This window comes from Lontra canadensis, unplaced genomic scaffold (genome assembly GCF_010015895.1).
Source record: "Lontra canadensis isolate GAN:19392208 unplaced genomic scaffold, GSC_riverotter_1.0 scaffold30, whole genome shotgun sequence".
NCBI lineage: Eukaryota > Metazoa > Chordata > Mammalia > Carnivora > Mustelidae > Lontra > Lontra canadensis.
Window position 1 is genome coordinate 15,323,813 of NW_022631024.1, and position 23,401 is coordinate 15,347,213.

The 23,401-nt window shown below is 45.3% G+C and overlaps 2 protein-coding genes across 16 annotated transcripts in view; one reads left to right on the forward strand and one right to left on the reverse strand.

Moving 5' to 3' along the window:
- The window catches only part of FNBP1 (formin binding protein 1), a 140,805-nt gene extending 130,307 nt beyond the window's left edge, over positions 1 to 10,498 (reverse strand). For 12 of the 13 annotated variants that reach the window (XM_032866075.1, XM_032866085.1, XM_032866084.1 and 9 more), the window contains exon 1: positions 10,216 to 10,362. In XM_032866075.1, coding sequence (XP_032721966.1) covers positions 10,216 to 10,239 — 24 coding nt within the window. In that variant the 5' untranslated portion in view covers positions 10,240 to 10,362. Of the gene's footprint in view, positions 1 to 10,215 lie in introns of all 13 variants that reach the window. The other variant, XM_032866086.1, reaches the window with a different exon arrangement.
- A 7,409-nt stretch (positions 10,499 to 17,907) lies between these two features.
- Positions 17,908 to 23,401, forward strand: part of GPR107 (G protein-coupled receptor 107) — a 65,596-nt gene continuing 60,102 nt past the window's right edge. Inside the window, exon 1 of one of the 3 annotated variants that reach the window (XM_032866088.1) lies at positions 17,908 to 17,987. Coding sequence is in view for 1 of the 3 variants with exons in the window: in XM_032866087.1 (XP_032721978.1) it covers positions 18,160 to 18,300 (141 nt within the window). In the remaining 2 variants the exon portion in view is untranslated. Of the gene's footprint in view, positions 17,988 to 18,054; positions 18,301 to 23,401 lie in introns of those variants that run through there. The other 2 variants (XR_004383686.1, XM_032866087.1) reach the window with 2 other exon arrangements.

Below are 23,401 nucleotides of genomic sequence, written 5' to 3' on the forward strand. Positions count from 1 at the left end.
CATCTCAAAGCACTTCACAAACAAGCACTCACCTTTCTGATTTCTCAGGAAGAGGAAGCAAACATCATCATACCACTTTATGGGTGGGGAAACCAAGGAACAGAAATGTGAGGGCTTGCCCAACACTAATGCTAATAAGTGTTAGGTTAGGCAAGGAGCACAGCCCTAGCTGGGCTCTGCTGTGCTTTCTCTCTCACCTGGCAACGCCCACACCATTTCTCCCAAGAACCTGTTGGGTATTTTAATGCATTTCAGGAACCTGCTCTCAGTTTTGGTTGTGCAAACAAAATATAAAGGGAATAGATCCTTTTAAAGGTGCCATGTTTTCTTTTGCTGTAGGTAGCAGGGGAGATGTTTTTGTTTTCTTAGTCCCTGAGAACCAAAACTTTGCAGGTCCTGCATGGGACTGCCAGAGCACCCCCAAATGGTCAATTTCTAGAACCTCTTCATTCTTTCCCACTTTAATAAAAAAGAAATGCTTTTTTCAACAACAACAAAAATACTTTACAGCAAGACATACTTTTGGGACACAACGAAATCAGAAACTTGACCTTACTCTTAATACTTTTACAAGTTAATTTCTTTAAACTAGAAAGGAAGAAAAAATTAACTTTGGATTTGAAAAAATGAAGGAACCACTAGACACACACGAGATACCTGCTGGAATATATGCTTCATTCATAACAGTTTCCGCTGGGGCTACAGTGCTCAGCCCAGGGAGTCACTGGTTCTCAATGCTTCTCGATATGAGTAACAGCAAAGGGTGTAGAGAGCCAAACCGGTATCACTAATGGAGAAGTATGAGTGAGCAACGGGTAGAAAAGGGCTTGTAAGCTATGAATACAGAAGATACAGTTTCCCAACTATGCTTGTCTGGTATCAGCAAAAAACAAACAACAAAAAAATAAAACAAAAATACAACCAACGGGGACGCCTGGGTGGCTCAGTTGGTTAAGCAGCTGCCTTCAGCTCAGGTCATGATCCCAGCGTCCTGGGATCGAGCCCCACATTGGGCTCCTTGCTTAGCAGGGAGCCTGCTTCTCCCTCTTCCTCTGCCTGCCACTCTGCCTGTGCTTGCTCTCGCTCCTCTCTCTCTCTGACAAATAAATAAATAAAATCTTAAAAAAAAAAAAATACAACCAACGTAAACCTGTAGCACGAGTGCAAGCATTCGTGGTTTGATGGAGTCTGGTCAGTAGTTTCACTGCTCCGAGACTCCTTTATTAAATGGAGAAAACTAGGGGTGCCTGGATGCCTCAGTGGGTTGAGCCTCTGCCTTCAGCTCAGTTCATGGTCTCAGGGTCCTGGGATGGAGCCCCGCATCGGGCTCTCTGCTCCGCAGGGAGCCTGCTTCCCCCTCTCTCTCTGCCTGCCTCTCTGCCTGCTTGTGATCTCTGTCAAATAAATAAATAAACTCTTTAATAAATAAATAAACAAACAAATAAATGGAGAAAACTATTAAGCTCACACAGTTCTTGTTAGCTTATAAAAGGATACACTTAAGTCCTCTAATCAAGGTGCACTGGGCACTTAACAATGGGGTTCTCTCCGGTCTTCACATTTTAAGAGATGGGCAGAATTTTGGTTCTCTGCCTGATTGCTCAGAAAAGTGGGTTAGCCCTGAGTGGCTCGTTCAGTTGAGTCTTCATCTCAGCTCCGGGTCATGCATGATCTTAGGCTTGGCTCCACACCGGGCATGGAGCCTGCTTAAGGTTCTTTCTCTCTCTCTCCCTCTGCTCCTCCCCCACCGCCTTCTCTTTCTCTAAAAATAAATTAGTCAATAGTAACAGATACATTAGAAAAGGGAGGCAGCAGGCTAGCATTACAAGAGGTGGTGGAGAAAACCAGGGGCTCTAAATAAACCCAGTGGGGCCGAAAAGATGAGAAAAGAACAGCAACACACTGATGACTTTCAAGCCGGATGGTAAGGCCGTAAGGCTCATGATATTACTCAGTGTAAGTATGTTTGAAAATGTCCATAACAGGGCGCCTGGGTGGCTCAGTGGGTTAAAGCCTCTGCCTTCAGCTCAGGTCATGATCCCAGAGTCCTGGGATCAAGCCCCGCATCTGGCTCTTTGCTCAGCAGGGAGCCTGCTTCCCCACCCCCTCTGCCTGTCTCTCTGCCTACTTGTGATCTCTGTCTGTCAAATAAATAAATAAAATCTTTAAAAAAGAAAAGAAAATGTCCATAATAAAAAGTTCAAACAACAACAATCTTTTTGAAGGCATTAACTTAGAAATTTTATTTTTTTATTTATTTAAATGTTTGTTTTATTAAGTAATCTCTTTGCCCAATGTGGGGCTTGACTCACAACCCTGAGATCAAGAGTCACACACTCCACCAACCCAGCCAGCCAGGCGCCCCTGAACTTCAACAATTTTTAAAGGCTGAGGAAGAGGGCTCTTACCGCCCAGAGATGTGGAATTGAATCTCTATTTCCCCCTCTGTGAACTTGGGCAAGTTACTTTGCCCTTCTGAGCTTCAACTTCCTTTCCTATAAAGGGGACATTCATGGTGTGGCTGTGGTCAATGCAGAGACGTCCCGCTTCCAGAAAGTTCTCCCTTCCAGAAAGAATTCGCAGCCTGACTGCAAGGAGTATAGTTAGCAGACTATAGGGTCGACCTTATCTTGGGAGCCAAGGTCATGGTCTTCTTATGGCAACCACCCATCCAAGACTGAGCAAGATGGCAGCCAAGGTCACACTGCTCTTGGCGTAGCCTTTGGCCAATGAACATGCAAGGCACTACAACAGCCTGGCCCTTTCTGTAAAATGTGAGATTCCTTGAATGGGTAATCTTTGCCTGGAGCTGGCAGAGACTTTGTCAGTCTGCGTCCTGGTCCCAGGGCTCCCTCTCCCAATCACACTTCTTCCCTCTTTACTGGTGTGTGTTACTTCCCATCAAAACCCTGCACATCTAACCCTTCTCAGCATCTTCTTCCCAGATGCTGAGATGATGGGGCTTAGTTCACTGGGTTCTTGGGAAGAATAAATGAGGTGACGGATGGAAAACACTTTGTATGGCCCACGGGACTTGATAAGCTCTCAGTCATCAGTGATGGGATAACAACTTTTCAACAGTGTGTAAGGCGATAGGGCACAGTGCACGTGAAAAGACTACAAGAACTATAGAGTTTATGTAATTTATGAGCTATTTCTACTTTCCTAATCCATAAAGAGGGTAGAGAAGTACAAAGGGAGGCTGTACCTGCTGAACTTTATACACTAAATGACAGACGTTAGTCTAAGAGCTAATTCTTCGTAAAACCTTCATTCTATTTACTAGAATGGCAGGTTCTAAATGTCAAAAAATGCACAACACAGCTATTGTGATATTATAGCTTAAACGTGAGCAGGTATTATAACTTTTACAATATGAAATTGGAAGTTTCCTCTTTTTGTTGTTGGGGGTGGGTGTTGGTTTGAATCTATTTAAACTGAAGTTGTTTAAACTTTTCATATATTTAACACAGAATTTGCAAATGGGATGAGATTTATGAGTTAAAAGTTGGTCCAATTGGAGGACCATGATTAATCAATATTAAAAACTTGTATACTCAGGACGCCTGGCTGGCTCAGTGGGTTAAAGCCTCTGCCTTCAGCTCAGGTCATGATCCCAGGGTCCTGGAATCAAGCCCCGCATCGGGCTCTCTGCTCAGCAGGGAGCCTGCTTCTCGGCCTACCTCTCTGCTTACTTGTGATCACTCTCTCTGTCAAATAAATACATTAAAAAGACAAAAACAAAAACAAGAAAACTTGTATACTCTCCAAAAAAAAGCCCACCAACTTTTATACTCTCAAAATTCTGTAATATAATATACATAATTTGGTCTTTTGTGATTTTAACATTCCTTTAGAAGATTTTATTTTTTTTTTTAAGATTTTATTTATTTACTTGACAGAGAGAGAGATCATAAGTAGGCAGAGAGGCAGGCAGAGAGAGAGAGGAGGAAGCAGGCTTCCCGCTGAGCAGAGAGCCCGATGCGGGGCTCGATCCCAGGACCCTGGGATCATGACCTGAGCCAAAGGCAGAGGCTTAACCCACTGAGCCACCCAGGCGCCCCTAGAAGATTTTATTCTTAAGTAATCTCTACACCCAATGTGGGGCTCAAACTCACGACCCCGAGATCAAGAGTCACACGCTCTACTGACTGGGCCAGCTAGATAGCCACAGATTTTAACATTTTTTTAATGAGACACATTAGTAGCCTGAAACTAGTACACGTATACGTTACTAAAAAAGGAAACAAATATTTCATTATAAACACTAATTCTAGAGGATTTCACACCCACATTCTAAAATCTAATTAGATTAATTTCCCAGGGCATTCATGTATTCTTGGTAGCTTGCAATTTTTAAGTGTCAAAATAAAGCCTTGTTTTTCAATGTGGGCGGTGTTGATGAAACAAGTATGAGTAATACTTGCAGGAAACACAATATTAGCTTTAGCTAGGAAGTGGGTGATCCTTGAATAGTCCTCTGGAGAGCATTTTCCATGTTGCACAGATGTAAAGCACGAGTTATATTATAAGGTAAGCACAGACATGTACAAAACTCCGTCAGAGTGCCTGAAGTACAGTGTTACTGACCAAAAATGCCGTTTACACAAATTTTCAGGTTTATGTCTAGATAAAGTGAAGTCAACAAGCTGATGAGGGAACCAAGACTACCAGAGCTCCCATTTTTGCTTTCTATCTACTAACCAGAAAAGGTGGTGCAAAGCCCATGTAATGACAAGGCAGGGATGACAGAATTAAACTCCATTTAGCCTGTCTTCTAAGGCCGTTCTGCTCCACTCGCCACAGATCCGGCAGTTACGAACGTCTCTCTCTCCCCTGTTGGTCTGGCTATGTTTTATCCCAAGTGGAAATCTCTGAATGCTTAAGAACAAAGAAGCGAAGAGCTATGAGTCTTTGCGAATTCTGCCCTGTGTTTCGCATCCTGCATTAAGAAGAGGTACTCATTCTCCTAAACCGGGAACTATTAAGTCAATTACTCCAAGATTAAGAAAGAATCAGTAATGCCTGGTTTACAATTTTAACTCAGTGTAAAGTGTTCTTCTATCAATCAAACACACTCATACACAGCCGGCATCAGCACCATGAACCCCAGAGGAAATAAGTCTTCAAGCCTTACTTTAAAAAGTGAAAAAGGGGGGTGCCTAGGTGGCTCAGTGGGTTAAAGCCTCTGCCTTCGACTCAGGTCATGATCCCAGGGTCCTGGCATCAAGCCCCACATCGAGCCCCTAATGGGGCTCTCTGCTCAGCAGGGAGCCTGCTTCCTCCTCTCTCTGCCTGGCTCTCTGCCTATTTGTGATCTGTCAAATAAATAAATAAAATCTTTAAAAAAATAAAAATAAAAATAAATAAATAAAAATAAAAGTGAAAAAGTTACCTGACTGTGCGTATTTGCGGGCAGGGGGTATATGGGAAATCTCTGTACCTTCCACTCAATTTGCATGTGAAACTAAAATGGCTCTAAAAAATAAAGTCCATTAAAAAAAAAAGATGCCTAAAGTTATCAAAAATGTTTACAACTACGAAAGGGCAGAAAGGTGTTAAAACTACCCTCCCATTACTTTAAAAAAAGCAAATGTTAAAAGGGGAAAAAAGATCCATTCGTTTATTCAATAAATATTTACTGAATTCCCACTATGAGTCAGGCATTGTTCTCAGTACAGTTGGTAGATAACTCTTTCACGGCTGTCTCTACAAAGTGCTTCACGGCTGTCTCTACAAAGTGCACACCACCATCAGTATCACCATAGTCAACATACCGTGAAATGTACATTGCATGCCTGGCATTGCCTTAGAAACTCAGGTTAAAAACACCTCTCTGCTTGCTTTCTTGCTTTTGATATTTTGGGTGACTCCGTTTCTTATTAGCACCAAAGTAAAGCAATGAAGATAGCAGAGAGGACACTGGGAGACCACAAAACTGGGATCTGTCATTTAGTCATTTGTTAGCAGAAAAGATTAGAATAATTATGAGGAAAGCTAAAATTTCCAGTGGGTTTATTTATACTTTGCATTAATGAGCAAGTGAATAAAAAGCTGAAGTGATACTTCAGTAACTTGTCACTTCCCTCTACTAAGTAAGTAACAAAAAAACATTCAAATGTGAGAAATTTTTGCTTGGCCTTTTCTCCAACGATCAGTCACAACTTAAACAAGCCAGTGCAATCAATTTACACTATTAACATTACTTTTTTTTAAAAAAAGATTTTATTTATTTGTCAGAGAGAGAGAGCACAAGAAGGGGGAACGGCAGAGGGAGAAGCAAACTCCTCGTTGAACAAGGAGCCCGATGTGATACTCGATCCCAGGACCCTGAGACCAGGACCTAGGCCGAAGGCAAATGCTTAACCAACTGAGCCACCAGGTGTCCCTAACATTACCTTTAGTAACAAAGGCTTGAGTAAATGCAGTTTGGTTAATCTCAGAAACATAAATCTCTCTCCTGACTCTGATTTTGCAGACTAGCGTTAAAAACGTACTTTATATTCTTCCACCAAAATAAGCAGATATCCTTCAATGTATATGACATGAGTTGACCAGTATCTTGCATACAGTAATTGTTCAATTAAAAAATTAAGAATTGATTAAAAGGGAATAATATGCAGTGGGGTGAGGGACCCTGGGGTGGTTCAGCAAGTAGAGCATGCAACTTGATCTCAGGTTGTGAATTTAAGCCCCATGTGTGATGTGGAGTTAACTTAAAAAATTAAAAAAAAATAAAAATAAAAAATAAAAAACCACAAAAATAAAAATTTAAGAGTTGTACAGAAACTACTTAATTATATCCTAATCACTTTAAAACAGCCATTTGTTATGAACTTCTGATACAAAAATGGAAAGCCTCCATTTAAATACAAGCTAATCCAATAAAGGTATTACAAATTACGGGTTTGAGTTCATTTTTATAGTGGTATGATAACTTCCTGACATTTCATGATTTCACAAAGTTTCCTGGAATATGAACGTGTAACCCTACAGAGGTGTTTAAAAAAAAGAGAGAGAGAGAGATAAAGGATTTTTTTTGTTTGTTTGTTTTAAAGATTTCTTTTACTTATTACAGAGAGATAGAGAAGGAACACAAGTACGGGAGAGCTGGAGAGGGAGAAGCAAGCCCCCCGACGACTGGGGAGCCCAACATGGGGTTCGATCCCAGGATGCCGGGATCATGACCCGAGCCTAAGGCAGACACTCAACAACTGGGCCACCCAGGTGCCCCAGAAAGAAAGGTTGTACTTCACCTAAAGGAGGACGTGCATTGAAAGCAGGCCTTGCAAGTGTAAAGTGCCCATTAGAAACCCGTGGGTCTTAAGAGCCTGTGCTGATCTTGACTAAAGCCCTAAAAAAATGTGTAAAACCTGGTGGTACTTGTGAAGGTCTATGGAGCCACCTGTTACAAATAATTCATGCCCATCCAAACCATAGCGCTGCCTCCCCCCACCTAGAAACATAATTCTACCAACTTAGGCTTTGCACCCTATCGTTATCTCATTACCCACGTGCATGAGTCCAAGCCACCATTCAGGGAAAACCCTCAATGACTGCTCTCCGCTGGGCTGTCTGGGGCGCTGCCCAACATGACACTTCACCCAGTCTCTTACCACTGAAGCACTGGAAGCTTCTTTTTCAGAATCCTTCATTATGCCAATTTTTAAAAAATCTCAAATACTGATAAAATAAAGCGGCAGAAAAGAGACATTTTGTTGCCCTTAAATCTCTTAGCATTTCACCCTATAACTCGAATACTGCACTTCTTTTACTAGTGCAAGTAATGTGTTTATTCCTTTCCCCTTATTAAACTATAAACCACTCAAGCCCAAAAGCTCATACTCTAGTGAAATGCTTTTTCACACACACCCTCCTTAGAAATCTTTTCCACTCACTTTTATTGTAGAACATTCCAAGCGTACACAGTAGAAAGCACAGCATCATGAGCCCTTCTATGCCGATCACCCAGCTTCAACAATCACCAACTCCTGACCACTCCCGTTTTGCCAACATCCCTACCCCAATTTATTTTGAACCAAATCAGGACTTCATATCATATATCACAGATATTTCGGTTCCTATTTATTTTCAACAACACTGTCCTTGCTTTCCCTCCCACTCCTGTGGCCCCCTAATAGAAGTATACAGAACAATGCAGGTGATTAGAGCTGCTCTACTACTTTCTTCTCACAGCTACCTTCTCTTTCCGGTCACCTTTATTCCACTTACTAACATCCCTGGGATGTCCACATTGTACTCAGCCCCTTTAACCCTGCCTATGGCACTTAAAAAATACTGTATTTTTTCCTCCACGATCCTTTCTCTTGTTTGAACAAGCAAAAAGAGAGCGTGCCAGGATTTCTCTTATCTTGATAAAATTTACTTCTGATTTGTTCCCCCCACCCCAAATAAGCTAAAAAGAGCCAAAGGGAATGGAGAAGGAATGGAAGAGGGAAGAAACACTGCACTTAAATGATAGATTTTGCCTAAGATGTACAAATATTTAAAACCATCAGTTATTTTTTTAAATTAATATTTGTAAACATCAGCTGAAATCTTGAGTCCTTTTAGACAAGAGAATGTTTATAGAATAAATCACCAATTTAAGGGAGCTTTTGCCTTCAGGATTTTGGTGTCAATGGTAGTAGCTGTTTCTGAGCCTAAGAAACGGTTATGTAAAAACAATTAAAGCCAAAAAGAAAAAAAGAAAAAAATTAAGGGAGGATGCGCTGTTTCTATAGCTGCTCTAACCTTGTTTTATTTTGACGTGAGATTTCTTGGCCTCAGCTCAGACAGCAACCACCACCCCACACTTTCTCCTCCACACCCTTTACAAATGGAATTCCGAAAGGAGGCACTTTTTGAGTTCATCATGGGAAATGGCTCATCTTGAGAACATTTCAGAGCAATGATTGAGAGATTTCATCCACTCCTCCCCCCGGACACCGCAATGCCCATCCCTCGCCCAGTGATTTCCCCGGGAATCCAGGGAAAGGCAGAGAAACAAGCTCCATGCCACCAGCCACAGCCTCCCCTCCCCGGGGAGGCCTGTGCACTGCCTCGGCATCCCCTGGTCGCCCGGCTCCGGGGAGAGAGCTTCCAGCAAGAGGTTCCAGACACGGCGCGCCTTGTTTACCCATCCGCAGTCCCAGGTTAAGGATCTCAGAGGGCTCCCCACGCCGCCAACCTTCCCCATTTTAAACTGTTCCCTCTGAGCACTTAAAGAATGATTTCTCCCGCGAATGCCTCCCCCTGAACATGGTCCCACAAGCTCTCCCCCTAATTCGGATTACTCTCCCCTCCAGGCCAAACGCCGCAGTCCCCGCCGCAAATCCAGGATCTGAGCTGAGCTGCTCTTCTAGAACTACAAGTGCGCCCCGCGCCGCCACAGGTCAAAAGTCCTCGCTTCTAGAGGGAAGACACCACTTCTCGCCCCTGCACCCCAAAACCCAAGACCTGAGACCCGGCCGGGCGAAGGACGCCCCGCCCCCGAGAGGAGCACCTCCGCCGGGGGAACAGCCCTAGGCACTCGCTGCTGGGGCGCCTGAACAAATAACGCAGCCGGGAAAATCCGAGGGCCTCCACGCCCCCCTCGGAGCTGGTCAGCCGCGCAGCGGTTACTCGCCCCGAGGGATTAAGGTTGCTCTTTCCACACACCACACTGGCCTCCGGGCGCCGGGGAGAGGGAGGCCGGCCCGCGCCCTCTGCCCCGGCCGCCCGGGGAACCCAGATCCGCGCCCCCTCCTCGGGCCGCGGGGGGGACTCAGATCCGCACCTCCTGCCGAGCCCGCCGGAGTGGGGGGGGACCCGGGCGCCTACCCAAGCACCGGGGTTGGGGGGACACAGGTCCGTGCCCCCTTGCCCGGGCCGCCGGGGACTCAGATCCGCGCCCCCAGCTCAGGCCGCCGAGGAGCCCCAGATCTGCGCCCCCTCCTCTGGCCGCCGGGGGGACCCGGATCCGTGCCCCCTCCTCTGGCGGCCAAGTACTCACACCAGCTCCCCTCGCCTCGGAAGGGCGAATCTGGCTTGCACCTCCTACTTGGGCCGAGGCCGACGAGGGGCACCCAGCGCCCCCCCCCGTCTCCTCCGCAGGCCGCGGGGACCCCGACCAGCGCGCCATCGCCTCCACCGAGGCAGTCCCGCCCGCGCGCCCCCTGCCCAGGCGCGCCAGGCACCTTCCCCCTAGCCCGGCGGGCCCGGCCCCTCACTTACCCAGAGCTCGGTGCCCCAGCTCATGGTGCAGGGGGCGGGAAGGGGCGCGCCGCGCGGCAGGCGCGGCTCTCCGGTCCCCCTCCCCGGCGGTCCCCTCGCCCCTTGAGATCCCCGCGATCGAGGAAAGCCCGGCACGCGCGCGGCCGCTGCCTCCTCTGGCTCGCCGCTCCTCGCCTTGGGTCTCCTCAGCGGCTCCTCCTCCCCGTCGCTCTTCAGCAAAATGGCCCGAGGAAGCAGCCGCCGCGGCCGCCGCAGCGCCCGCCAGCCCGCCCCACACCCGGAGAGCGAGGGGAGGGGGAAGAGGGAGGGGCGGCGGGAGAGGGCGGGGCCGCGCCGGGGGCGGGGCCGGCCTGACAGCTCGCGCACGCGCGCGCCCCGCCCCCTCCCCCGGCCCACCCTCCTCCTGGGCGCCCTCCAGCCAGCCCGCACCGCCCGGGGGTCCAGAAAGACGCGGAGAGGGAGGCGGGAGGGCGTCCGGGACCGGGAACCGGGAGAATTGCCCCCGCCAACTTTATCATTAGCGACCACACTCTCTGCTCTTAGAACAACCCCTCGCCTTTGAACGAAGCCGGCCCCTGTTATTACCGGTGCTCTACCGAGGCCTGAGGTTGCTCCCCTGCGCCAAGCACCAATTTGGACTTAAGGACAATACTTTTCCTTGGCACCCATTCGAGCCGATCAGAGTTCGCTCGGGATGCTCTTTTCCCAGCGCCCAGCAGCCGCGGAGGCCCAAGGTGACCTGCAAACTTGTGCTTTGGGAGTGGGGCCTGGTTTGGTGATGCCGTGGAGGATACAGATAGGGAGGGACGTCGAGGCCAAGAGCGACCGAGCCGCTCTGAGTGGCTGGGGAAGGAATGCAGGGCTTACAAGCAGTGATTTTCGATCTCTGAAACCAGTGGTTCCCAACTTGTTCAGCCAAGAAACGCTCAGACGTGAAATCACGTTGCCGCTTAGTGGGAAAAACGCTGGGTCCACAGTTAACGCGTTGGGTTCCAATCCAACCTCCGGCATGTACTAGCTGGGTGGCCTCAGACAATGACTCCACCTCTCTCTAGAAGCTCAGAGCGCCCCCCCACCCCCGCCTGCCACATGGAGGTGATAACGGTCCATCTTACCCTGTGCTGGTGAGGATCAGGAGATGAACACCTGTTACCCGGAATTTGGTGGGGAAACAGCAGACTTTTTTTTTTCTTCAAGATTTTATTTTTAAGTAATCTCCACACCCATAGTGGGGCCTGAACTTATAGCCGAGATCAAAAGTTGCAAGCTCCCACAACTGAGCCAGCCAAGCTCCTCCTGACTTGATTTTTAGGTAGATACTCCCCTTTTCTTTCTCTGTGTTTCAAAGGTCTACACGAATATTCCCAAGAAGCTATGTTGAATTTCTGGAGTTCCAACTTTCTTCTGAATCACTGGGTCCTCTCTCCTGCACTTTTCTCTCTTATTTAATACTACAGGATTTTCTGAGTAACTTTGAACTAAAATGGGCCCCACTTTAGAAATATTGCACAATGATATATCTCTCCAATACCCACCCACCACCCAACCACCAGCTTCAACAAGTTTACATTCTCCTCCATGAAAGGGTGGAGCTGAAAACCCTTGCAGATAAACCTACAAGTCTACTTCCTTTGTTGGACACAGTTAACAAAAAATTTAAACTGTCAAAACGGTTTTGGTCTTCTTTGAGCTACAAGCGCCCCCTACTCATTTGTTTTTAGTGTGTGTGTTTAAATATTTTGCTCTCACTGTTAACCAGCTGAGAATTCTTTACTCTGGAGCCTGCTAGACTATTAACAATCAGGATGGCCCCCCCCACTTACTCCCAAGGCCGATTAATAGCCAGAGTGAGTTGGAGGGCTTAGAATTTCAAACAATGCCTCACAATTTAGTTTGCTATTTGGAAATGGTAAGTGAAATGCAGGTTAGCTTACAAGACCTTGCTCAGTAATCAACTCAATTTTCCTTCCTGCCAATGCTTAAATATTTTCCTAGTCAAATACAATGATCTAATCTTGACTGAGTTCTTGGAGACTTCTCAAAAACAGAGTGACCAGTTGTGAAAATATGCTAATCAGAAGGAAAAACAACCCTCTGCTCTAAAGAAGGTAAAGAAGAGGAAGGGACAGCCGAAGAAAAAAAGACCACATGACAGTGAAACCTTTTAAGGTGAGTAAGCAGGAAATAGTTATAGGAACACATTAGAAGTCACAGTAGCAGACGTATCTGAAACCAGGTTAACTAGACCACACTGCAAATATCTTTAACCTCATTAGGTTTGGGCAGTAGCCTGGAAAAGGTTTGAAAACATCAGAATCTTCCAAAAAAAAAAAAAAAAGAGAGAGAGAGAGAGAGAGAGAGTAAAGGAAATCTGATTTCAAGGCAATGGAAACAAATGCAGGTCAGGATAAAGAGAACCCAGCAGAAAAAAATTAAAAAAGATAAAATACAGCACAGTATTTTCCAACAACTAAATCCACTTCCATTTCTCTTATGGTGAGGGAATAATTCTAAGACAAAGAATTCTCACTATTAACAAATCACTGTGATGAAACCTACTTAGTAATCCATATTCACACGGGGTATTCTGAACTCTCTGTATGTAAGTGCGTGAATTACACAGATCAGCTGGGGTTAAGCCAACCTGATTCACCTCTCAGGAACATTTGAAGAACACTGATTTACAAAGTTCTGATCTCGGTGGGTGACTATATAAATTTTCGTCAAAAAGTCTGACTGCGTGGACATTATTAGAGACCCTATACTGGTCACTATGTAGTTAGAGGCCAAGAATTGTACTAGGGTTTTTAACAATTCTTTTTTTTTTTTTTTAAAGATTTTATTTATTTATTTGACAGACACAGATCACAAGTAGACGGAGAGGCAGAGAGAGGAGGAAGCAGGCTCCCTGCTGAGCAGAGAGCCCGATGCGGGACTCGATCCCAGGACCCTGAGATCATGACCTGAGCCGAAGGCAGCGGCTTAACCCACTGAGCCACCCAGGCGCCCCGGTTTTTAACAATTCTAATGCTGCTAGCAAATAATAAACATCTCATTCAGGACCTTTGATGTATAGGTATCTCTATCTTATCCATTTTACAGGAGATAGGTTTTGTAACTGTTAAATCGAGATTTTAGTGTCCCATTACTTACTAGATGCGTGTGTGTGTGACCTTTGCAAGTTAACTTAAACCAAACTTCTGGCTCCTCAGTGGTGAAACAGGGACCTCGTGGGTTGTCCTGAGGCTGAATGAAGCAACTGGCAGCGTGCACGGGCTTTGGTGATAGCGGACTGGGAGAGCCTTGCACGGAGAGCTGGAGAGCTCTAAAAAATGGAAATAATGCTACTTACTTCCGAGTCACGGAGATTTGTAGCAGCGCTTTGAAGATTAAAGAATATATGTAAAATGCTTAGCACACAAGGGCCCCAATATTGGGTCCTCTTCCTTTCCTCTTGCTTTCTGGAGGATTTTTACTTATTGTATCAGAGAACACAATCCTCGACGCACATCTAATGCGGCAAAGTGGCTCGCCTGAGCTACAATTGATTGGTTGTCTGTTGCTGAAGTACTGTTCATAATGAACCTCTCGGGATTTTTTTCCCCTTTAAAATAGCTTCCGCTAGTTTCTAGCTTAAAATTCGCCATTTGTTTAGCATTCAGACTTCTCACTAAGGACCCAAGAAAGCAGTCAAGTGGAAAAAGTTGGAGTGGGATAAAAGTAGCTACTCTAGGGTGAGTAGAATCTTAAACGCAACCAATTTTTGTACCTGATTGTGGAATTCCCCTGAAGGTCTATGGAGATGTGCATGAAATCAGGAAAAGCCAGCTGTCCGGCGGCTGAGCAAGTTACACACTGTGCCACCAAATGGAGGGGAAGTGAACTTTATGCTTTTCTCCGACTCACAGGATTTAAGACATGCCAGGGCCTAGTTTTTCCAAGGTGGCTGTCTTCGAGAAGATTTGATGGCTTCCCCCATGACCCAAGAAACGACGTTTCAAGTCAAAGAATGAAAGTGATATTTCACCAATTTCACCTCTGGTTCTTCACACATTGTTTACAGAGGGTTTTGGTCTGAAATATCAACTATTTTGATAAAAATAAATGGCAATTATACCTTATTACAACCACCAAATATTAACTCACTCATTTCTAGAAGGTTTCTGGAAATTTCTAAACTGGTATCAAATGTCATTAATAGTACTAGGTTCAAACTATAAATTCAACTACTAGTGGCAAACTTTAGTGGATCTTGCAAAGTTAGAGGAAATGGAAAAATAAATAGACTTGACTAAGAGAGCGAGGTTAAAAGTCAGGTTTAGGAGAAGAGTCTTTCCAGCTCCTCCAGGCTTTTTCAGTCGATACCTAGAAGTTTAATGTCCCTTTGAAAATGGTGCCAGGGAGAAGCAGGCATAACTTGTTCTGTTACTCAACATGTCTGTTTCCAGTTACAGCATCATGATTATGCAAATAATCTTTTCTTGAAACTCTGAAATTATGTGCCTAAATATAATTGCCAAGATAGTTTTCACCAAATTTGAAAAGTAATTGTCTAAAACCCACTTCACTTTAAGTCTTTATTTTTTTTTAAGATTTTATTTATTTATTTGACAGACAGAGATCACAAGTAGGCAGAGAGGCAGGCAGAGAGAGGGGTGGTTGGGGAGGCAGACTCCCTGCTGAGCAGAAAGCCTGATGTGGGGCTCCATCCCAGGACCCTGAGACCATGACCTGAACCAAAGGCAGAGGCTTAACCCACTAAGCCACCCAGGCGCCCCTCACTTTAAGTCTTTGTAACTAGTGTTCCCTTTCTTCTCTCAATTTCAAACAAATGACTGGCACAATATAGCTCTGAAATACCTGAAGGAAGCGATTCCTTACAAACTTCTGGATAGATACCATTGGTATGTAATAACCCTGTGAAGGTCACATAGTAATTCCCAAGGGAAAAGAAGCAAAGAATAAGGGGTGCCTGGGTGGCTCAGTGGGTTAAGCCTCTCTGCCTTCAGCTCAGGTCATGATCTCAGGGTCCTGGGATCGAGCCCCATATCTGGGGGGGGGGGGTCTCTGCTCAGCAGGGGGCCTGCCTCCCCCTCTCTCTCTGCCTGCCTCTCTGCCTACCTGTGATCTCTGTCAAATAAAAAAATAAAATCTTAAAAAAAAAAAAAAGAATAAGAACCCAACTTTAAGCCCTTGTAAAATTGTTTCCCAGAAACTAAAAGACAAAAGCTTTCTATTTTATAAACTACTTAAATGTTTCATGGCGGTTATTAACACTTAATGAAATTAAGACTCTTCCTAATCATTCCATTTTTAGAAGCCTATTAGTATATTCGAGTTGAAAACCAGAGAGTCTCAAAAACGGCACCTTGCTTTAAAAAGTAAACAACAGAAATACTCCAAAGCATTGCAGACTGCCTTTGAAAATGAAACTGCAATTAAAATCACCTTTTCTTTGAACTACTTTCACAGTGAAGTGAGAATCAGCTATCTCTGAAATCTCTTGATGCCAAAAAGAAAGTACCACTTATGTTCCTACTATGTTCTCTCATTTTGCTGATTTTTAAAGTGCCTTCTGAAGTTATTTCTAACATTTTTTTTTTTTAAGATTTTATTTATTTATCTGACACAGAGAGAGAGAGAGACTTCAAGAGAGGAAACATAAGCAGGGGGAGTCGGATGGAAGAAGCAGGCTTCCCACTGAGCAGACAGCCGAATGCTGGGCTCGATCCCAGGACCCTGGGATCATGATCTGAGCCAAAGGCAGATGCTTAATGACTGAGTCATCCAGGTGCCCCTAGCATTTCATTTAATAACACATTGGTTACTTATATTCTGGGATTTTAATCTTTTAAAAGATTAAAAATGGTAAGACTTAGAAAACCTTGCAAGCTATAGTACGAGATGTACAGACCCAGGTCTGACGCAGAGGAGGTTGTAGTCCTGGTTCTAAAGATACTTGCAGAAGATTAACAACTAGGTGTATGATCTTGACCAAGTCATTTGAGTGCCTTGGATTTGTATTCAAATTTGCTAAACAGCTAGATGCATCTGTTGATTATCTAAGAACCCTTCCAGCCTAATATGCAAATGATTTTTTATAACAACACAGGAGAGAGATGAAAACTGGGCTTTGTGGTTGGGGCCTGAATGAGCGGTCCATCTGGGTCATTTATAAATAAGCAGAGGCCCTTGAATAAAGTAATCTAACCCACCCGCATCCTTTAAAAAAGTGGAATAAAAATAGATACCTTATAAGGTTTTTGTGACATTAAATGAGATAATGTATATATAAAGTACTGAGCAGAATAGTTGGAAATTCAATCACTTGATAACTAAATTTAACTGCTATCATCTTGAATTCTTAAAGTAATGGTTTCTCGTTCTGTTTCTTTGTCTGTAAAATGGCGTAGTAAGATCAGATAAAAATTCTGTTCAGCGATGTAAGATTAGTATGTATGTAATAGACGGCCAAAGATCCCAGGTTGGAGAAAGAAGAGATATGCTTCCCCAACTAGTAAACAGTGCCTCTGTCTTCCTGGCTCCACCTTAGTGCCCTACTTTCGTCCTTACAGAGGGTGTGACAGAATCTGTACCAGTGTTTTATTCAAGGGAGGAATTCAGATTCATGATTTCACCAAAATTGCACACAGCTAAAAAAAAAAAAAAAAAAAATCTAGTTCCCTGACTCCCTCATTCTTCCTTTCCCTATTCTGTATTTTCCCAACTGATTTTTTTTTTTTTCCAACCTGAGTGCAGCCCGTTAGGGCCATTAAAATATATTAAATATTAAAATATGTTCATTTCATTTCCTAGTTCCAATTAAAACTTCAAGAATGGCATTCCGTCATAAAACACACTCGTGGTTTTTACGTTCTCCTTTTTTACTTGATTGATTTCACACAAGGAGCATGCATCGCTTCTAAGGCAAGCTAAAACAGAATTTAAAAACGAAACCTGGCTAGTCTGTTGGCAATTTTCATAAGCATGTTCTGTAACTTCTTGACAAAACGGTGATAGAAGGGACCCAACGACTGCCTTCGCTACTGAAGATCTCCTATAAAGACCTCCCTATAAAGCCCACAGATGAGAAGCACATAAAGTTTCCACGCAGAATTCAGAGAAAAACGTGGAGACTCAGACTCTCGAGGTAATATAACGCAGCATTTAAAGGCTTCCTTTTGATTGTCAACGTGGAACAAACGACTTAACGTCTCAGAGCCTCAGTTTGCTTACCTGTAAAGTGGGGATAACGATCACACCTACCCCCTACCTCCCCAGATTGTTCCAAGGATCAAATTCAGTAATGCACACAAAGGGCCTAGGTACCCGATAATGGCTCAGTAAATCGTATTACCGCAACCATTTCGTCTGAAATTTTAGTGTGAGGTGCCCCAACAAAACCGAGGGACCTAGGACACGCCGGGGACTCGGTAATTTCCACCGACTCAGCGCCGCTCCTGAAGCCAGTCCGCCCATCGGCCGCGCACGGTGCTGTCGCCACGGAGTCAGACTTCCCACCCGCAGAGAACGCGGATCCCCCTGCGGTCGCGGTCTCGCAGGCCCAAGGTCGCTTGCAAAACTCTGCCCCGCGGACTAGAGGCCCCGCGAGGGGAGAGGGGGAGGAGCGTCCTGCTCGGCCACTGTTGCCACGGCAACCACCACAAATTTCTCAAACATCTCCCCCCACCACCACCACCGCGGGGAGGGCTCCACCCCTTCCGGCTAAACCGAAAGTCCTCACAGCGGAGGCCAAACTGAATGGCCCCAAGGTAGCCACTTTCGGCCCCTCGGCCACTTCCCCGGCCTCAAGCCCCCGGGAAACAGCCCCTCAGGCACCGCACTGCCCGCCGCCGACCTCCTATTCCAGGCCCTTCCGGGAGTCGCCGCCCTTTGCCCCCGGAAGTGGGCGGGGGAGGAAGCGGCTGGTGATGCTGGAACAACATGGCCGTCCCGGAGCCAGTCGGCCCCTCGGGCTCCCGCTGTCCTCCGCTGGTCGCCGGCGTCCGGCTGCTCCCACTGCTAGGGCTGCTGCAGCTGCTGGCTCAGCCCGGCCTGGGCCGCGTCCACCACCTGGCGCTCAAGGTGAGGCCGGTCAGGGCCGGCCAGGGCCGGGCGAGGGGCGGAGGCCGAGGCCTCTCTCCTAAGCTGGGGGCAGCTTTGGCCCACGGTGGGGGGGGGGGTCGTCTCTGAGCGATCGCCCTCACCCCTTTTTCCCCCCGGCGCGGCCTTTCTCTGAGAGGGCTCTTTTGGGAACTGTGGGAATGGCGGGGGTCCTCGGGCCGTCTGGAAGGGGCAGGAAGATTCGAGCTGAGGCTCAGAGGGAAAGGGGCTGAACTGCGGCGATAATCCCGGAGATTGCGGAAGCCGCGCTTGCAGTCCCTGCTGGCTTCCCTAGGTTCCCAGCTGGTAGCGACCAGCTCTTCCCCCTCCCTTTGCACCTCTAACTTTTATCCCCGCCTTCGCTTGTCTGCGGTGTCCACTTTCCATCCTCTTGTGCCCCTTGAAGGTATGCGAAACCTTAGCTTCAGTTTCCCGGTGCGGCTTAGGGCGCCGTCTGGACTGATGAAAGCTGGAATCTCCAGGAGGAATTTCAAATCTTGCTGGAAATACACGACCGAGAATTTAAAAACCAACATTAAAAATGTGTTTCTAATTAGAGAGCCTGCTCTCTTCTCCCTCACTCATGTCGTTGTCTGTCTAGGGAAGAGATCTATGATGGGCCTGGAATGATCCTTTGGATCTTACTTTGTACCTCACAGCTAACAGCCATCTAAGGCTAAAACGTGCCTCCAGGCGGTTCAGCAGGTTACTATATTTGGGGAGTAGAAAAGTAAGTCGTTATGACCCAAAGCCTTGTACGTGTTTTTCAAAATGTATAATTTTCTAAGAAGTTGTAGGATTATAGGAGGTTCGTCTTACTAAAACACATCCCTTTAACAAACCACGGAGCATTGTATTTTGTGAAGGTAGAATTTAAAGAATATAGAATGCAGATTAAAAGGCCTGGCCAGGGGCGCCTGGGTGGCTCAGTGGGTTAAGGCCTCTGCCTTCGGCTCGGGTCATGATCCTAGGGTCCTGGGATCGGGCCCCGCATCGGGGCTCTCTGCTCGGCAGGGAGCCTGCTTCCCTCTCTCTCTCTCTGCCTGCCTCTCTGCCTACTTGTGATTCCTGTCGAATAAATGAATAAAATCTTAAAAAAAATAAATAAATAAAAGGCCTGGCCAGACCCATGCACCAACTTTTGGTTCTCAGCTTTTGTTGTTTGTAAGTAAAAATTATCCTGATTAAAATGGTTCTTAAGTGCAGGGAGATAGGTGAGTCTTGACTCCTTTTGAGAATCTGTTATAATCTATAGAACCTCTCCCCAGAGAAGTGCAGGTAGAAATGTAGACAAAACATTCTTGGGGAATTTCTGGGACTTTTTAATTCTACTGAAGTTTGCCCGGTGGCAAGGCTTATGACTCCAACTTAAGAACTCCTGATTTTCAGAATGCTTTCATTTTATAGGTTAGGATCCTTAAATTATGTAGAGTAACTGAATTCAGATAGGTTATAAATTAGAGACAAAGCTAGTAATAGGACACACTGGGCCATGTCTCTTGGCTCCCAATCCAGTGCTCTTTCTATATTTCTAGAATTAAAATGTCAGGTGGTCAGCATCACTGGGTAAATACTGACAGTGTTGGTAGAGATAAAAACATATATTGACCTCAGTGGTAGAAACACACTGAATTGGTGTAATTCTGGTAATTGCTTTCTTCCTGTTGTGCTAAATTACTTAATGTTTTTCATCCGTGAACATATTTCATAAGTATAATGGTGGTCGTTCCATAATAACACTGTAGTGGTTTCTTTTCTGTTAAAGTAAATATTCTGACTTCTTCCCCAAGGAAACAGAAGTCACCTGAAAGGAGCCCCTCAAAACAGCAGCATTAGATTGTCTTCACACGGAGCTTGACCCTCACGACTCAGACATTGAACTGACTGAGCCACCCAGGTGCCCCAGATTCCTTCTCTTTCTCTAGGCTCCATTTTATAAAATACCGTATTGAGGGACAGTTTACATTTCATGAAATTCACCCGTTTTAAGTGTACAGTGCAACTGTCACCACAGTCCAGCTGCAGAACGTTTTCATCCCCACCAAAAGATCCCTTGTGCTGATTTGTAGTTCATTCCCATTCCCACCTCCAGCCCCACACAACCTCTAATCTCCTTTCTGACTCTATAGATTTGCCCTTTCTGGATATTTCATATAAATGGAATCACACAATATGGCGTCTTTTGTGTCTGTAGCTTTTACTTAAACTTTTGAGGTTCATCCATGTGTACCAGGTATTAGTAACCCATTCCTTTTTTGTGGCTGAATACTATTCCATTGTGTGGAGAGACGCATTTTTTTCTTCCTGATTCACCGCATGATAATATTTGGGTTTTTTTTTTCCGTTTCTTGGCTATTGTGAATAATGCTGCTACAGACATTCACATGTGTGTCTTTGCGTGGACATGTGTTTTCTAGTTTAATGTGTTCTTCTATCCTTTAACTGTTAATTGGACTAGAGGTTTGATCATGTTCGGGATTGATTCTTTTGGCAAGACCACTTCGTAGTTAGTGCTGTGTTCTTGCACTGGGAGACATAGTGTCTGCTTGTCTGTCTTTCTGTCATGTTGATGTCCAGGGCTTACATTTCTGTGTTCATTAGTCTTTAGTCTTTCCAGGCTGCTGTAACAATACTGTAGATTGGATAGCTTATAAACAACATAAATTTATTTTTTAGACTTCTGGAGGCTGGGGATGTCAAGATGGGATTCTTGCTTTGTTGCGGGCCCTCTTCCTGGCTCATAGTGCTGTCTACTTGCTATACCTGAATGGTGGAAGGGGTGAGGGATCTCTGTGGGGTTTCTTTTACAGGAACACTAATTCCATTCATGAAGGCTCAGCCCTCATGACATGAGTTCCTCCCAAAGACCCCTACCTCCTAATACCATTATCTTTGGGGACTAGGATTTCAACACATGGATTTTGGGGCAACACAAACATTCAGACCGTAGCAGTTAGGCATTTGATCTGTAATTATACTGTCCGGTGTCAAAATATAGGACCATCTTGATTAAGTTCTATGTCTGTCATGTAGTAGATATTGTTATATTTCTCAAATATGGCACAGGAGACAAAGGAAAAGTATCAGGTGCAAACAAGTGTTCCTCCTTAGGCACTCATATGCTCAGGAAGCATAGACTGCTTGTGTTAGTCAGGATCCCACAGGCCATCCAGGCATGGAGGTTTCAGACCAGCAAAGCAAACAGATGTGGTCCTCTATATTCTGAGTATAGTATAGACTTCCTTCTTTTTTTTTTTTTTTAAGATTTTATTTGTCAGAGAGAGGGAAAGAGAGAGCACAAGCATGGGGAGCGGCAGGCAGAGGAGGTACACATGAGCCTGGCGGTCATGCTGAGATGTGTGGATTTTACTTTGTGTGAGGAGAAACATGCCTTGGTTTTTGGCATAACGGAACAGTTCCGAGGAGAAGGGACATTAAAGCGGAGACCTGGAGAGTGAGTAAGAATGTACCAGGGTGAGGGAGTGGGGTAGGGTTAGACTGTGTGTGGAAGAGAAGGCACGAGAGATTGGTGTTCACCTGCTACTCCGACCCTCAGTTTCCTCATCTGTAAAGTAGGAATGATGCTTGTTCTCTCACGGGGTAGTTACAAGGCTTAGGTACATTTATGTGAAACATAGCACTGAGTAGTAGAACCAACCAAATAGTAATTCATTAATTCCGCATTTATTAAATGCCTACTATGTGGGGGGCACTAGAAATGCAAAAATGAGACAGGCACAGAAACAGGTAGTTGTGTTTTGGGTTTTGTTGTTGTTTGTTTTCTCAGTAAACTCTCTGCCCAACATGGAGCTAGAACTCACCGCCCCAAGCTCAAGAGTCACGTGCTCTAACAACTCAGCCAACCAGGCACCCCTCTTTTGCCTGTTTTCTAATTGGATTTTTTTATTGTTGAGTTTTGACAGTTCTTTTTTTTTTTTTTTAGATTTTTTTTAATTTTTATTTATTTGACAGATAGAGATCACAAGTAGACAGAGAGGCAGGCAGAGAGAGAGAGAGAGAGAGAGAGAGAGAGAGGGAAGCAGGCTCCCTGCTGAGCAGAGAGCCCGATGCGGGACTGGATCCCAGGACCCTGAGATCATGACCTGAGCCGAAGGCAGCAGCTTAACCCACTGAGCCACCCAGGCACCCCTTGACAGTTCTTTATATATTCTAGATACTATGTTTTTGTCAGATATGTGCTTTGTGCCCCAGAAACAAGTAGCTTTGTTACAGCGTTGTGTTTTTAATAGTCATGCCCTGAAATGGGTGGGGGTGGGGTGGGGGGAGGCAGAATCTTGAACATTTTCTAAGAGTGTAAGACAGGGAAGATTTTCTGTAAGAGGTAGCATCTGAGTGGAATCTCAAGACTTTACATGCTAGGAAGAGGAATTAGCTGAGAGAAGCATATGGAAAGAGATAGTCCAGTCAGAGTGGGCAGCCTCATGAGCATGGTGGCAAGAAATAGTTCACTGTCATGGTGTTGGTGGTTAAGGAGTGAAGAGGTAGGCCATTATGGTATGTGAAGGCATTTGAATCCTGTCTGTAGCATTCAGGGAGCCACTGAAGTTTTTTTAGGTTGGGAGTGATTGTGTTTACATTTTCTTTTCTTTCCTATATTTTATATTGTTTTGAGAGAGAGTGTGTGTGAGCAGGGGTCAGGGGCAGGGCAGGGGGAGAGGGAGAGAGAGAATCCCAAGCAGGTTCCATGCCCAGTACAGAGCCCAGCGTGGGGCTCAGTCTCACGACCCCAAGATCATGACCTGAGCTGAGATCAAGAGTCAGATACTTAACCAGCTAAGCCACCCAGGCGCCCCTGAGTTGACATTTTAGGTAGGTTTCTGTGGATGGTTGATCAGGAGGGCAGGACTGGAAGCAAGCGATAAGCCAGTGATAGACGGGGTCTAGGTATAAGATTAGGGTCTAAAGTAGGGCATTGTGCAGAGGAGGGAGAAGAGGGTACAGACAACTAGCTTTTTTTTTTTTTTAAGATTTATTTTAAATTTAAGATCTTATTCTTAATTTTAAGGATAAAATTTTTAAAGATTTTATTCTTAAGTAATTTCTGCCCCCAACAGGAGGGCAG